Consider the following 16,013-nt stretch of genomic DNA (forward strand, 5'->3'; position numbering starts at 1 on the left):
TGGTGGTCTCTTTCTGGATATCGACAGGCTGGAGCCGGACCAAAATCTCTGAGCCTACCGAGTGTACCACTGTCACCGTCATTGGCTTCAGTTTCATTACGACCGTTATTCACAATATTTTGTTTTTTCATTGTCACTCATATGAGATAGCAATTATCAGGTTGCGCCATTACCAGTGTTTTTATTGTGACACCATCACTAGATGTATCATTAATCAGCCCATGGGTAGGAGGAGGCTCCACGTGTTTCCTTTCATTATTATCATTATCTTCACTGATATCTCTGATATTATTATTATTATTATTATTATTAATATTATTATTATTATTATTATTATTATTATTATTATTATTATTATCATCATTATTATTATTAATATTTAAGGCGGTGAATTGACAGAATCGTTACCGCGTCGGACAAAATGCTCACCGGTATTTCTTCTGATTTCACGTTCTGAGTTCAAATGCCACTGATGTCAACTTTGGCTTTCATCCTTCCGGATCGATAAAATAAATACCAGTTGAGTATTGGCGTCGCTGTAACCCACTTACTCCTTGTCCCGAAACTGCTGACTTTGAGCCAAAATTTCAAACCAATATAAGGCGGTGAGCCGACAGAATTGTTAGCGCGCTGGACGAAATGCTTAGCAGCATTTCGCCCGCCACTACGTTCTGCATTCAAATTCCGACGAGATCGACTTGGCTTTTCATCCTTTCGAGATCGATAAAATAAGTACCAACTGAACACTGACTGAGATCGATGTAATCGACTAATCTATCACCCCAAATTGCTATCCCTGTGGCAAAATTTGAAACCATTATTATTATTATTATCATTTTCTCTTTATCACCGGTTTTGTTCGAGCTTCCGGAGCCTACGGTACCATGCTATTCGTTCTTTTCAACTACCTAATATTTTTCTGATTATTCTGGCCGTGCCAAAGAGGTAAACCTTTTGTAACAGTTCTACTGGGCACTCTATTCCAATTTGCTTTATATTCTTCTTGATGCCTTCTGATACTGTTCCCAAGGACTCAACAATAATTGGCACTATCTTCGCCTTCTTCATTTTCCATAGCCGGGCTATTTCGTACTTAAGAGGGTTGTATCTATCTATCTTTTCGTCTTCGTTCTTGATTACTCGTAGGTCAAAGGGGCCTGCAACATCAACTATATAGCATATATGGTGCATCTTGTCAACCACCACTAGGTCCGGTCTGTTATGCTCTAGCACCTGATCTGTTTGGGTTGGGAAATCTTAGAGGATTTTGCTAATATCCGACTCTTCCACTCTCTCCGGTCTGTTCTCATACTACGTCTTGTCTCTCTCTAGTTTCCACTTTTCGCACAGTTTCCAGTGTAGCGCCTGGTCATGTCGCCACAACTTGTAGTGGTTTTAGGCAAGTCTAGGGCATTCGTTTGTGATATGGGTAATGGTTTCACACACTCTTTTGCAGATGCGACACAGCGGGGACACATGCTCATTCCTAAGGTTCACCCTCCAGTTGGTGGCCAAAGCTTGGTCCTGCATGGCCAGTATAGTGCTTTTTGGGTCTCTTTTTGTACGGTTACTTTCATCAGCCAATCCCACCAATTTTTTCCAGCAAGTTCTGTTGTGGCTACATGGAAATGTTTGTGTAATCCCGTCTTGCGTAATTCTTCTTCATGTCCTTTTTGTACTTCTTCCTTTGTTTTCCCTTTATTTCTGCTCTCAATACTCCCTCGTTCCTGACTGTCACTAGCAAAGTTTCCTTACTTTGGGCTAGGTATCTCATTAAGCTCTCGAGTTCGATACATACGCAGTCTTCCACACTTATCAGTCCCCTTCCTCCATTTGCTCTCTTCATGTATAGGCGACCAGTGTCTGCACGTGGACGATGGGGTCCATGCATCGTTAGGAGCTTTCTTGACTTCCTGCCCATCTCCTTTAGAGTTCGTCCCCCCCCCCCCCAGGGGAGCGTCAGTAATTTCCAAGGAGGGCGCGAGCCCTTGTGAAAAGCAGGAATTTTTCTAATTATAGTTGTTATTCTCTTAACGAGAGCATGGTCAAATAATGAACAGTTTTTGAAAAAATGCTAAAATATGGCCTTATACTTTTAGTTTTGTTATTCTACTGTCTTAACACCGCTTACCATTTTCTGTATTTATTGACCCCACTTCATATCCCTCAAAACCCTCACTAATTCTGAATTGTAGCTTTAACATTTGCCTTTATTTTGTTTTTTCTGTTACAAGACTCAAGTTAAGAACCACTGGTATAAAGCTTGGAAATTATTACAAACAACTTTTTCAGTTAATAGATTATAAACAAGTTTGATTCACAGTTTTTATATATATGAAATAATGTGATTCTTAAGAATCAAGAGACATGCTGAAACATTATAAAATCATTATAGTAACATACTAAGAAATATTAACTTAATTTAAAAAACTGAAAACTATTTTAAAATTTTAGCAAGATGAAAAGTATGATATATTTTAAAATAGGAAATAAAACAAAAGTATGTAATAGGTTCTATTATTGCTCAATTTAATATAATCTTCAAAAAATTAAAACACAGATTGGAAAAAATAAAAAATTTTAATAAAACCAAAATATTTAATATTAAATGTTAAAAATATAGTAATTTTTTTGTAAGGAAAGAAATTATAATATAAAGCCAACTTTTAAACTGAAATTCAGATTTAAATATTACAGAAAATACTAGGTAAAACTAAAAGCTATGCAAAATCTTTTCTGTTTTTAAATAAACTTTTTCATATTTTCGTACTAATAAATACAATATTCTATTGTACAAATTTTTCATATAACTTTTTCTTTTAATTTAACTTTTATTCACCGCAGGTACACTCTTTTTGTCTTTTCTTTCATGTCGTGGTGCTTGACTCCATCTGCCTCAAGTATTGCCAAGTAACATAGCTGAACTGAGGTTGAATTGCCTTCATTTCATCACTTGGTAGCCATATACTTTCTGTCCTGTCAAGCTTTCCTCGTTTCATCACCATCGTAGCACATTTTGAGGGTCCAAACTCCATCTTAATATCATTGGAGAAAATCCATACAGACTGGAGTAGGCTGTCCACTTCTGCCTCACTTTTTGTGAATAGCTTCCGGTTGTCCATGAATAGCAAGTGGTTTAGTTTTCCCTTACCTCTTCCCAGATGATACCCCAACTTTGCTTTCTGTAGTATTTCACTCAAGGGGATCGTTCCCAGCACGAATATCAGTGGCGACTCACTGTCTCCCTGGAAGATCTCTCTCTTGATTTTCACCTCTCCTAGTACTTGCTTCCCTGCTGTCAATTCCATTCTCCAGCATTTCATACTATTCCGTATAAGGCTTCTCATATTTTCTGCTACTCCATTATTATTATTATTATTATTATTATTATTATTATTATTATTATTATTATTATTATTATTATTATTATTATCATTATTATTATCATTATTATTATCATTATTATTATTATTATTATTATTATCGTCGTTGTTGTTGTTATCATTATCATTATTGAATGGAAGAGCAGCGCCCGCATCAGTGTGATAATGGGGTACAAATAAACGAAGCCCAATATACTTATCATGATTACCCGTCTGATAAGGGTACACCAGGCACATGTTTCATAACCATACGTGCGAGACATTGTGACCTAATATCATGATAAAGAGCTCATGACATTGCAGGTGGAGACCAGTTAGAATTCTCTTCAGATCCAATAGCCCAAACAAATCTGCAATATTGAACAAACTGTCTGTTGCAGCCATCTTTTAAAACAGGACAATCAGTTAAGATCAGAAGCCATGAGAGCCACTGCCTGGTACTACATCAGGGTATTTTATTATTATCATTATATACTTGTACAATATATGGTAGTTTGAGGCAAATTATTATTACTCTTGTTACTGCTGTTGTTTATGTTGTTGTTGTTATTATACATGCTTGTCGCCACAACTGCCGTCATAGTTTACCAACATCATCATCATCATCGTCGTCGTCGTCGTGGTGATGGGATTTCACTGTAATTTTTATGTCTGATATACTCCCGATTTCTGTATGGCGTTTGGTGAAGTATGTATAAGTTTATATATAAGTATGCGTATGTGTACCTATATATATGTATGTGTATGTATGGACAGATGTTCTTTGAGTTTTATCTAAATTCTTCTTAAGAGAGTTCAAAACATCGTGGAAGTTTGGTGTTATCTTTGTCCCTCTTTATCAAGTATTTAGTAACCCTCTCCTTTCCTGAATAGCGTGAGATGCAATATATCTATCACAGTGGTGGTCAGTACCTTTCTAGTTTCCAGTACTCTTTCATATTATGAATGGCTTTGTACTCTATTATACTGTGGTCTCTTATCTTTTTGACCTCAGGATTGTATGTATGTGTATATAACATTATTCAGGGGAGGGGTCAACATTTCTTGCCAATAGAGAAAGAGCCGATTTCTAACCTAATGTATGTGTGTTATTTAGTTTTATTTCTAAATTTCTTGTCAATAGAGAAAGAGCCAGTTTCTAACCTAGATCCAAAGCTCCTTCATTGGAATTTCAACAACATAACAGGATATCTTTGTATGTATGTATGTATGTATGTATGTTTTGCTTTAATGTATGTATTCTCAAGCATTTAGTTGCATGTCAAGACATGCTCATATATACTTAAATGATAAACTTCTGGAAAGTTTTACAGTTTCTTATAGTTTCAGTAATGGCTGGGATCTGTGTTCATCGAATCAACTTCCTTCTTTCTGATTTTGAAACCCTAATTTCTCAAGATTGGTATTTAGGCAGTGTGTTACATATCCCAGTGCCCCCGTAATTACAGGTATAAACCTGAACTTGTGATCTGGATAGAGCAACTGTAGATTTCTCTATTGTTCAGCGCAGACATTTTCTTTATTGCTGATCTTTAGCTTTATGTTAACATCCACAACTGTACACTGTTTCCCTTCTCTATCCCAAATCACTATGTCAGGTATATTATGTTTACATTTTATTGTGCTTTTCACTAGGACATTCCACCAGTACTCCCTTTTAATTATGAGTGGCTATGGCTTCTACCATACTGTGGGTTCATATTTCTTTGGCGTTGGAGTTATCCTTCCGAAGGACTCATTATACAGTGTCCTAGCTGCAACATCATGTCTCGTTGGTAGATAATACTGTGATGACATTTTCAGGCAACTGCTTATGAAATGGGTGATATCTCCGGTGTTAACTCCACAAAGTCTGTATCGGCTGTCACATTTTGCTGTTTTTTTCTGTGTCTCTATCCCTTTGTGCATCAAGTACTTGGTTGATATTTCCTGTTCCTGAATTGCAAACGCATACCCCTCAAAGTGGGAGTTAGAAATCTGTTTGTTGGTCCATGATAGACTTCTTTGATAATCAATTTTACTATCATCCCAGAGCTTTCTACTAACATATCCATGTATGGTCTTCTGCTAATATACGCTCATCCTTTCACCTGATGATACGTTGCAGTAGAGTCATGTGACTTCTTTGGACATGTATTTAAGGTTATCAGACAAAGAATGCTGCTCAAGGAACTGCTTTCCAAGCCTCATGATGTTATCAGCCTCATGTATGCAAACTTAGTCAAGGAATGCACTTCGACATTTGGTGATTAAAAATACGTTGCCGATGGGATGTAATACGACAGTCAAAGGCAGTCTGAATCGATGCTAAGCCTCTGTCGCTTTGTTTTCGTCTTAGGTAGAGGTGGTCTAAGTCACTATTGATGTGGAAATTATGTGTGCTGGTTAGTATCTTCCGGGTTTTCACATCAATTATTCGAATCTCATCAAGCGGTTCGGCAAAAAAGCCCGATAGAATAAGTACTAGGCTTACAAAGAATAAGTCCTGGGGTCGATTTACTCGACTAAAGGCGGTGCTCCAGCATGGCCACAGTCAAATGACTGAAACAAGTAAAAGAGTAAAAAAAAAGAGTAAAAGAGTAAGCACCCAATTAAGTAATTCAAATGTTAATATGAGTACTGGTACTTGAAACACATTGTGAGCATGTGTGTATATATGTGTGAGCAGACTGGCAGAATTTATTATTATGATAACTTATAAAAAATAAAGACAATTTATTTGTAACTTATACCTAATATTCATAATTGAATTTAACAATCGCTGTAAGAGAATCCATTTCATGATAATAAATGTATTCAGTATACAACATCGATCTTACCGTTAGACTGGTGTGATTTCTGTTCGGCTAAATCCATGTCTTTTATCATATGACTGGAAAGATCTCGTGCAATAGGATTTGCAGGGACACCATGTGGTGCTAAATGAGACGCTTCCTCAAGAATCCTGTGTGCCTCAGTAGTTTGAGGTAAAACGATCTCTGCTCCAACAAAAAATCGGTTAATCAAGAAAAACCCAACCAGTACAAATATGCAAGTAATTCCATAGGCACGGAAAGTCACCTCACTCCCTACAATGAAAAATCAGTACTAGTAATTAGGTTACAAATTTAGCCAATGTGGATTTTTTGAAGAAAAACATAATAATTTCCGTTAATTTTGTTTGAAGAGAAATACAATATACTGAAGAAAGGTTTTTAAAGAGATACAGTTTTAATTTAACTTTTGGTGACTCATATTGTCTGTTCGCAAATGAATTGTTTATCTTTAAGACAAATCAAGAAAAAGTTCTACCCAGATATCCTCAGCTCTCAACAGATCGTGGCTTCAACAGTTCTCCGTTAAAGCAAACCCATGTTTTTATGTTACCTTGAGTGGTTCGACTATCATTCATAAACTTTTCATGGCATTCCAACTTCAAGATTATCTTCAAGAATGCCTCCCTGTTAACCGTGCCGAATGCCTTTGTGAAATCTATGATAGTTAACCAGAGAAGGAATATGGATATCAATGGCTTATCTTTCTCTCCCCTCTCCCCTCTCCATCTCCGACGGCGAGTACTCCGAGTATCTTGGAACTGATGAGGACGCCGTGACAAAGAAATAAGTTAGTTGATTTCGGAAGCTATAAAAGTCAGAGTCGTTCGCAATCACTAGACCATATCCGAGATCGTATGTGTAGCGCCAGTGCTAGACCAACATTGGAATAATAGGCAGAACGCTTTAAAAGATCTTCAAGGTAGATCATGCCTATCACTGGTAGCTTCCACATCAGCAGTGATACTAACAGGATCTATGTAGGAATGGAAACAGAGGTATAAGATTAGTTCAAACAACTTTTGAGCTTTGCCTTGTCACACAGACAATTGTTGAACACTAAATAAGAAATGAGTATAATACATATGTACTCTGCAATGAAAAATAACATGTTGAATGTAGGTGAAGAACTCTTCAATAGTTATTCTGAGTATACAATTGCTCTATATGATCTAAAGGATAACAACATTAACCCGCTCACGTATCCACAAATCGCAGGAGTTGTTTGACTCTTGACAAAAACGCTTTCTAACTCGTCTGAATTCAGTAAATTTACTCTAAAAAAAACATACACACAAATGTGTGTGTGTGTGTGTATGTGTGTGTGTGTGTGTGTGTGTGTGTGTGTGTGTGTGTGTGTGGCACACTAACTCAGCTACATATTTACATACACCGTGAACTCAAAATATCTTGTCGGTTTGTTAGCAACTGGCTTGAACTCCTTTAAGAACTTAAATGAAACTCAAAGAAAATATGTGTGTATATGTGTTAGGTTGGAAAGAAAGTCCAGTTGCATTTTTGACTCAAGAAAGTCCTGTTGTATTTTACTTACGGTAGTTTTTATATTCCAGCGTTTTTTTTTTTTGTTTTTTTTTTTCCTGTTTTGCAGACTACTTTATACCGTAGTGATTAAATTCGTATCGATTTAACCCTTTTAAAATAAGCTTATAAGCCACCACATGTTTAATGAATTCGTAAAATGTATTTGTTCTGTCCATGGAAATGAAACTTTAAGTATCTGGACATTCCAACGATAGTATGGCAAGTTTCTCTCAGGTAGTTGAGGAAAATTTCTAACAAACTGCGTGAGAGCTAGCAGAACAGTTCAATTCAAGTCACTTTGAACACTTTCGTGAAATACAAGATGTCCCAAAAGTCACTGACGGATTTCAATTCTTAATAACTTCCTTAACTTTACAAATAAATGCATGAAATTTTGATACGATATAAAGGACATAATGGAAATTAATATGCACAAGTTAAATTTTGCAACATCACTACATCACATATGAAAAATGACATCGCTTAAATGGCAGCCGTTTTCTCTATTGATATTCTCCTTCAGTTGCTCCAGGGTCTCCGGTTTGTTGACGTAAACTCTCTTTTTCAGGTATCCATGATTGAGACCCTTTTGCGCCCAGCCATTCAAAGTAGATCTCACATATGGTTCCAGCAAGATAGGATAACTGTTCTTACCGCAAGAGAAACAATGCAGTTGCTACGGCAGTGCTTTGGAGAGAGAATAATTTCCCGCTACGACAATGTCAACAGGCCTTCACGTTCCCCAGATTTGACTAGCCCGGATTTTTTCTTGTGAGGATACCTGAAAGAGAGGATTTACGTCAACAAACCGGAGACCCTGGTTCAACTGAAGGAGAATATCAATAGAGAAATCAGAGAGAGAAGCGGGGCCTGAAACTCTTGAGGATGTTATGGTGCAAGGTTTGGAAAGAGCACGGGCGTGCGAAGCCGAAAATGGCAGTCATTTAAGCAATGTCATTTTTCATATTTGATGTAGTGATGTTGCAAAATTTGACTTGTGCATATTAATTTCCATTATGTCCTTTATATTGGATAACAATTCCATGCATTTATTTGTAAAGTTAAGGAAGTTATTAAAATTGAAACCCTTCAGTGACTTTTGAGACACCCTGTATATCTAAACTGATCAAGAGTTTTCTCATAAACTGATAGTCTTTATGCTTAATCAAAGAGTTCCCTTCTGTTCATCACTAAAAAGAGAATTTCCTAGCGAACTTTTCCTGAGTAGAACCTTCACAAGTGATGAAAAGCGTAATCATATCTGTAATTATATCTGTAATCATAACAAACGATATAATCTCCGTAATCATATCCAACTAATATAACAATGTTTGGCGCCAGTGAAAAAGGAAAGTCCATCTCCAAACCAGGACTACACCTGGTGTTTGGTGAGATATGAAGGGTGTTATGAAATTTTAAACCAAAATGAAACAATTAATTCAGAGAATTATGTCGTCAGTTGGAAGCATTACACAAAAAAATTACAATGATGAGTAAATGTGCACGTCATTGGTCAGTTGTAAATGGGTATTGCTCTTACATGATACTGCAAGACAATATATTGTCCTAATCATTCAGGAAAAACGTATGGCAGTGTGTGTGTGTGTGTGTAAGTTTTACTTCATTCTCTATACTCTCCTAGCCTTACATCATCTTACTGCCATCTTTTCCAGATCATTGCAACATTATTTAGAAGGAAAACAATTTATTAATTATGAAGAAGATTAAGATTATATTGAGAGTTTCTTTGCTTCGAAACCTAAAGAATTTATGTCCGATGGCTCAACAATTTGCCAAATAGATAAAATTAGGTTGTCAATAACAAGGGATATATTACCTTGATTAAATATACCAGTTAAGATCAAACAAGCATTTGTTTCTTTCCAAACTCAACCCAATATACACACATATATGTATATATATATATATATATATATATATATATATATATATATATATATATATATATATATATATATATATATATATAATATAAATATATGCATATATCCATGCATATATGTACATACATGCATCTATATATATATACATACATGCATATATGGGTACAGGACATCAAAAAAACGTTAAACATAATGAGAAATGAAAACAGAAAAACGAAAACAGAAAACGAACTTTTTTCGAACAACGATAAAAACAAACGGAGAAACGAGACATGCAACATAAAGGGTATACCCCTTCGTCAGTTGTCCCTGTTCCATTTACTCCGCGTTTCGAAGGCAAGGACAATACACATCTTTTCTATAGGAAGACAGTGGGCAGAAAGGGAGATCCCCTTTCGTCACGTGTCAGCGACGAGAGGGTCAAGGAGGAAGAGTGAGAGAGAGAGAGAAAGAGAGAGAGAGAGAACGGTGAAAGGAAGAGAAGAATAGGAAAAGGGTGAGAGAGAAAAACAGAAAGGATGAAGGACAAGAGAGGGAGAGAGATAGACAGGGAAAACGTTTTTTTGATGTCCTGTACCCATATATGCATGTATGTATACATATAGATGTGATCGAACGCCACGCATCTTTTTCCAAGTAAGATTCATCTTAATAATTACAATGCGCACTCTACTACTATTACTATGATTTCCTTGTCTATCTCTCTCCCTCTTTTGTTCTTCATCCTTTCTGCTTTTCTCACCCACCCTTTCCTTATTCTTCTCTTCCTTTCACCGTTCTCTCTCTCTCTCTCTCACTCTTCCTCCTTGACCCTCTCGTCACTGACACGTGACGAAAGGGGATCTCTCTACCCACTGTCTTCCTATAGAAAAGACGTGTTTTTTCTGTCTCTTCTCTCATGCACGTATATCTAGCGTTCATAGTAATTTTTCTATCGTCTTGGCTTAACAGCCCTCACTGTTTGTTTTTACTGTCTTGTTCACACTGTCCTGTTCTTACTGATTTTACTGTCTTGTTCTCACTCTCCTGTTCTTTCACCCTCCGCAAAAAATTTCGAATTTTATTTAATTTGCTTTGCAGGAAGGACTGTTCCAACGAAGTCGCGTATTGTCCTTGCCTTCAAAACGCAGAGTAGATGAAACAGGGACAATTGACGAAGGGGTATACTCATTATGTTGCATGTCTCGTTTCTCTGTTTGATTTTTTTTTTGTTGTTGTTGTTAGAAAAAAGTTCGTTTTCTGTTTTCGTTTTTATGTTTTCGTTTCTCAATGTGTTTAACGCATGTATGTATACATATAGATGTAGGTATGTACATATATGTATGGATATATGCATGTATTTATATATTATTTATATTATTATATGATCGAACACCACGCATCTTTTTCCAAGTAAGTATATATATATATATATATATATATATGTGTGTGTGTGTGTGTGTGTGTGTGTGTGTGTGTGTGTGTGTGTGTGAGAGAGAGAGAGAGAAAGTTGGTATGTGAAAGCACGTGGTTGGATGTATAAAAGATAATAAGAGTGAAAAAAACTACAGAAGGCTTGTGTTACATGGTTAAAGTATATATTTAAATTTTGTCAGAAAAATGTTATAAAATCTTTTTGGTATATAAACATTGTATTTTGAGAAATAACCGGTTTCGTGTTGTATTTTCAAATTTTTCTACTTCATTGTAACATGTGTTCGCTCCAGTCTGAAAAGAAGAGTTCTAGATAGGGGGAGGTAATTAGGGATTTCTTCCGGTATAAGGGAGATAATCGAAATCTAGGAGGTGGTAGAATTTGATTAATTTACCATGGTTTTGTTCTATATTTTTTTCCCTTCTCAGTGGGGTGATGAATTTCTTTATTTAAATGTGTTAGCAATGGTTAAGTTTGGGTTTGTATTTTTGAATGAAAAAGGTTTCCTTATTTAATCTAATTTCTGTTATTGTTCTAATGGCACATTCTACCACCTCCTAGATTTCGATTATCTCCCTTATACCGGAAGAAATCCCTAATTACCTCCCCCTATCTAGAACTCTTCTTTTCAGACTGGAGCGAACACATGTTACAATGAAGTAGAGAAATTTGAAAAGACAACACGAAACCGGTTATTTCTCAAAATACAATGTTTATATACCAAAAAGATTTTATAACATTTTTCTGACAAAATTTAAATATATACTTTAACCATGTAACACAAGCCTTCTGTAGTGTTTTCACTCTTATTACCTTATATATATATATATTAGAAAAAATAATAAGGTACTCAGATATCTGGATGGTTGTACATTAACAGATTTTTATTAATGTCACATGTTTTTATAAATTAGCGCTGGCATCTATTCTTGTAGATTCTCCAGAAAATCTGGAGAATCTACAAGAATAGATGCAAGCGCCAATTTATAAAAACATGTGACATTAATAAAAATCTGTTAATGTACAACCATCCAGATATCTGAGTACCTTATTATTTTTTCTAATATATAATTCCTGTACATCACCTCCAAACCTAATATATATATATATATATATATACAAGAATAAGGGCAGGGAATCGTCAATTAGTAATAGAATTAACAATTTTGCCAAGTAGTTCAGTATGAAAAAAACTTTTATCGGTAAAATCATTTATCATCGTAAATATACAGGGATTAGCATTGAGTTGCTTCTCCAACATACTGAAAATTTAGAAATAGCAGTCAAAAAACTACTGATTCTAAACTACAAATTTTTCTCTAAATGGATGGCGATATTTATGGCGCACATAGAACAAAAAACCAGAGTGAAAAGCAAAAACAAACCTGCCTTTAGTTAATTGGATACGAACGTTTCGCGGTTAAGATATTAACCGTAATCCCTTCACACGGGACTTTTTTTCATACGGGACTATTTTGTGACGCACATGGAATGGATTTCTTTTGAGATGGGATGCCTGAACTCGCTAGCCGATGAATTCGTAAGTGCCTTTTCTTCTCGTTGATTTTTGGCGTCGCATGGCCAGAAATTACCGTGAATTTTTTAGAGACACTTTCAGATTTATCAGAATATTGGGCTGATGAGACGGAATAGATTAATATCTTAACCGCGAAACGTTCGTATCCAATTAACTAAAGGCAGGTTTGTTTTTGCTTTTCACTCTGGTTTTTTGTTCTATGTGCGCCATAAATATCGCCATCCATTTAGAGAAAAATTTATAGTTTAGAATCAGTAGTTTTTTGACGGCTATTTCTAAATTTTCAGTATGTTGGAGAAGCAACTCAATGCTAATCCCTGTATATATATATATATATATATATATATATATATATATATATATATATATATATATATATATATATATATATATATATATACATATATATATATGAGAGAGAGATATTACCCGGCGTTTACTCATGCCAACAACGCAACTAACCTGAATTTACAGGCTAAGAAAATTATGGAGAAATGTAGATTAGAGGAAAATATTGAACCATACCTGCCTAGAACCCCCAGAATTAGCCTCACTCACATACTCATTTATTTTTACTTGTTTCAATTTAATTTAATTTAATTTAATCTAGCTTGAATGTTATTTTGCTCTTCTACTTGCCCACAGTGACCACGGTTTTTTATTCATTAATTTATTTATTTACTTATTCATTTATCTGATTTGTTTTTGTTTTATCTGTTAACCATCAACGAACCGGAACCGCGTCATAGTCTTCAAAAACATAGCTGACCAATTAGGTTGCAGAACTGACCATAACCCCTACCCCACTGCACACAAGGATTCGGGGACTTGTTGATCGAAAAAATAACGAACACCAACAACGTACTTTGGTCACCACCTGGTGTCATAATCTCTTTAGTACCAGCTGGCATCCTACATATAAATTTCCACCACCGAAACACGGACCATACTTTCAAACCCACCACTGTAAGCATAACGTGTATGTAAACAAAATAAGAACCACTGCCTGAATTCACTCTTCCTAAAAAAATTCCTCCTTAGAAAAACTGTATCCATCTATCCACCACTAGACAAAATAACATGAATCTCGGAAGGCAATACTTGAAGTCTATGACTTATTTCGCTTTCTTATAACTAATCCATTTTACTAAATTTTACTCCTCTTACACTCTAACTTTTGCTCTTATTCTTCTCATGCCCTCTTCAATAAGAAAAATATACTGTATCTATTGGTAACTGACTCTTGTATGTATCGGCTCTCCTAACCATTTAGTCCCTCTGAAGAAGCCTAGAGGCACACTCAACATCCAAACTCTATCTACCCATCCCTACAGAACACTGAAGAGATGGAGGTAGCATGGAGGATATCGTGGCCTCTTGGCAGAAACGGCCGTAAGGAACTGATCTTTTAATCTTTTAATCTTTTATGTATTACTGGTACATATTACTGTAGCACACCGTCTTTGCATGTGTATGTATTCTTATAATACTTCCTTATGTTTTAAAATGAATAGACATAATAAAATTGTACCGGCTTATATATGTCATCTTTGTATCCCCTCCATTTTTTTGCGGTATAAATTAAGGGTAAACCACTTTTTACCCCCACCTACGTATAACTCTCGATTGCGAAATTGCCATACAATAACTAGCACTTGGGTACTATTAATTTGGTACATGACCAGCAGTATATTAGATAGATACTCTCCCTTAGTTGGTTGACTTCCCAACCTCTAACTGTCACGGAAATATATATATATATATATATATATATATATATATATATATATATATATATATATATATGAAGTTTAACCGTCACTCGTAAGTCAGAATGAAATAATTGCTTGTACCAATTTTCGTTGTTTTAGGTGCCTCGGGAGTCGCGAGGAGACTTAGATATTCACTCGCTCCTCTCTTTCTCTCACTTGGCCCAGCAGAACGTCGAGGATGTGAGAGCTGGATGAAAGGGAGAGAGAAGAGAGAAGAGAGAGAGAGAGAGAGAGAGAGAGAGAGAGAGAGAGAGAGAGAGAGAGAGAGAGAGAGAGAGAGAGATGAATCAGCAGTTAGCTGGTACTCATTTCAGCAGAGTAGAATGGCGAAACAGAACGATGTTACTTGCTTTGAACCCACGACATTATAATCGTGAACCCAACGATCCATTAGGTTACACATCTTCACACTATGCGTATGTAGATAGCCTATGAGTATTTACATAAATGTGTATGTGTGTGTGTGTGTGTGCATGTCATTGTATGTGTGTGTGTGTGTGTGTGTGCGTGCGTGTGTGTGTATATATACACACACGCAGTCTAATTGTATTTATCAGCCGCACTACTTCCTCATCAGTTCGCATGGGGTTTCCCTGGGAGTCGCTCTTGACGCCTTTCTAGATGAAAAGTTCGGAATCTAAGTTCAAATTCAATTGAGCACCACTACTTATTTTCTATATTGAGCATACCTAGCTCTAATGTATTGTCTATTGTCACTGAATGTATAGATGCAAAGATGTGGCTAGGCGTATCAGCTGAATATACAGGCATTGATGTAGCGGGTATTTTAAATCTAGTCTTAGGTGAACGTAGCTGAAGAAGACTAACCAGATTTATGATAACAAACGTATTCTGGAAAGTCCGAAACTGGAGTACTAGGTTTTCCATTCTAGGTTGTCCATTTCTCCGGCGTTCTTCATAGAGGTAAGACGAAAAATTTTATATTCGCCTCCCGCACACATCTTTGCCTCTATACATTCAGTGAAGCTTTACATAGCGTCGTACGGTTATCGAGTGCTATTTCCGGTAAACATTCGTGACTTGTTGTGCCACTATTTCCTATTTATAATTCTACCTTTAGAATTTCGCTGAAAAATAATACTATTGTATTGTAATAATAAATAATATATATCGAATATATATATGTAAAACAACAACAATAATAATAATCCTTTCTATTAAAGGCACAAGGCCTGAAATTTTAGAGGAGGGACTAGCGATTACATTGACCCCAGTGATTCACTGGTACCTAATTTATCGATCCCGAAAGGGATGAAAGGCAAAGTCAACCTCGGCAGAATTTGAAATCAGAACGTAAAGACGAACGAAATGTCGCTAAGCATTTTTCTCCGCGTGCTAACGATTCTGCCAGTTCGCCGCCTTAAAAATAATAATGATAATAATAATAATAATAATAATAATGATAATGATGATGATGAACTCTCCTGTCGAAGACTATGTATGAGCGTTCAGCTTTTTGCCGAACGACCTGCACAAATACAAGTGTTGTACATTAACTCATTCTGTCCTCAAATCTTCATGAAACAGGTATACGGTGTACCACGTGCCAGGTGTCGGATCGCAGAATAACGTAAGATGAATTGTTTTGCTCAAGAACGCACCGCACCAACCGGTCTAGGAATTGAAA

General features: G+C 36.0%; 1 protein-coding gene across 1 annotated transcript in view; it reads right to left on the bottom strand.

The window, feature by feature from the left end:
* LOC106869759 (major facilitator superfamily domain-containing protein 6) overlaps positions 1-16,013 on the bottom strand; it is an 84,827-nt gene that overhangs the window by 26,564 nt on the left and 42,250 nt on the right. Inside the window, exon 4 of the mRNA XM_014915624.3 lies at positions 6,203-6,451. Within this exon, the coding sequence (XP_014771110.1) occupies positions 6,203-6,451 (249 nt within the window). The remainder of the gene's footprint in view (positions 1-6,202; positions 6,452-16,013) is intronic.

This window comes from Octopus bimaculoides, chromosome 4, assembly GCF_046866305.1.
Source record: "Octopus bimaculoides isolate indiv1 chromosome 4, ASM4686630v1, whole genome shotgun sequence".
Lineage (NCBI taxonomy): Eukaryota > Metazoa > Mollusca > Cephalopoda > Octopoda > Octopodidae > Octopus > Octopus bimaculoides.